The sequence below is a fragment of the Abramis brama genome (assembly GCF_963993115.1).
Source record: "Abramis brama genome assembly, chromosome: 2".
Classification (NCBI taxonomy): Eukaryota; Metazoa; Chordata; class Actinopteri; order Cypriniformes; family Leuciscidae; genus Abramis; species Abramis brama.
In genome coordinates, this window is record NC_139964.1 from 68509324 (window position 1) to 68511015 (window position 1692).

The window sequence follows — 1692 nt, forward strand, 5'->3', positions numbered from 1 at the left end:
CTCGTTCTGCACTGTCACATTATCTTTAACCAGTTTTATATTAATGCTTTGGCTCAAATCTGGTGTATCTCCAAATACACATTATCATCAACGTACAATAAACTTCAGGAGAAAAGTTTGAAATCATGTTTCTGAAAGAAGTCATTACAGAAATAAGTGTAGAAATCATTCTAATATGATTTGCTGCTCAATAAATATGATTATTATAAATGTTGACTGATATTCATTTTATTTTTTAGGATTCTTTGATGCATAGAAAGTTCTAAAGAACATTATTTATTTGAAATAGAATCTTTTGTAACATTATAAATGTCACTTTTTATCAATTTAATGCGTCTTTGATGAATACGTTTTTTTTTAAATCAAACTTTTGAATGGCAGTGTATCACAATTTCCCCCAAAAATATGAAGCAGCACAACTGTTTTCAACATTTATAAAATATAAATGTTTCTTGAGCATCAAATCATATTATAATGATTTCTGAAGGATCATGTGACACTGAAGACTGGAGTAATGATGCTGAAAATTCAGCTTTGATCACAGGAATAAATTACACTTTACTATATATTCACATAGAAAACAGATGATTTACATTATAATAATTCACTGTTTTTGCTGTATTTTTGATCAAATAAATGAGCAGAAGAGACTCTTTCAGACACATTGTAATTACTCCAAACTTTTGACCATCTTACCTGAAGACAGATTTGCAGAAAGTGTGTGTTACTTACCGGAGCAAATGTTTCATTCTGATGAGAATAACCAGCAGTGGTGAATCAGTGATGAAGAGCAGAGCAGCGAGAGTGAAGGACCGTGAGATCAGAGTCTCTGGTGGGTTTAGTGTGTGTGTGTGAGAGAGATCCGAGTCTCTGGTGTGTGTGTGTGTGTGTGAGATCCAGAGGTGTAAAGTCCAGGGGTCAGAAAGTAAAAGTCCACCCATGAACTCATCCATCTGATTTTACTCATTAGCTGAAAAACTGCTAATTAGCAAATCCAGGTGATTGGAACAAAATACTGATGAGGACTTTTACTTTCTGAACCTGGACTTTACACCTCTGGTGTGATCCGAGTCTCTGGCGTGTCTAGTGTGTGTGGGACTGAAGCTCTTGCCTTTTTAGGAGACCCTGATCTCAGCTCAGAGCCGCTGATAAAGTCCGGAGCGAGTTCAGATGATGAACCTCACTCTCACACACACACACACTCTCTCTCTCTCTCTCTCTCACACTCTCACACACACACTCACAGCTCAGCGGGAGCGAGGTCACATCCAGATTTCAGGAGCTTGATTTGATGCTGTGGGATCATGGAGAAGTTCCAGGCTGCGATGGTTCTGGGAGGACTGGGAGACGCGCTGGGATTCCGCTGGGAAACGTGCACCTCGGGGACTGGGATCCAGAAGGAGCTGGCGGCTCTCGGGGGCCTGGAGAACCTGAAGCTGGACCCGGACCACTGGCCCTTCAGCGACGGGGTCCTGATGCACATGACCACAGCCGAGGCCCTGGTCACCGGTGAGACTGACACACACACACACACACACACACAGAGAAACAATACTTTTATTCAGCAAAGATGCAGAACATTGATCAAAAGTGATATTTATAATGTTACAAAAGATTCTGTTTCAAATAAATGCTGTGCTTTTGAACTTTCTGTTCATCAAAGAATCCTGGAAAAATATTAATAATTTAATA

The 1692-nt window shown here is 39.7% G+C and overlaps 1 protein-coding gene across 2 annotated transcripts in view; it reads left to right on the forward strand.

Moving 5' to 3' along the window:
- The first annotated feature begins 1147 nt into the window (after nucleotides 1-1147).
- The window catches only part of adprhl1 (ADP-ribosylhydrolase like 1), a 17151-nt gene continuing 16606 nt past the window's right edge, over nucleotides 1148-1692 (forward strand). The window contains exon 1 of one of the 2 annotated variants that reach the window (XM_084105428.1): nucleotides 1148-1509. In XM_084105428.1, the coding sequence (XP_083961554.1) occupies nucleotides 1305-1509 (205 nt within the window). In that variant the 5' untranslated portion in view covers nucleotides 1148-1304. The remainder of the gene's footprint in view (nucleotides 1510-1692) is intronic. The other variant, XR_014604714.1, reaches the window with a different exon arrangement.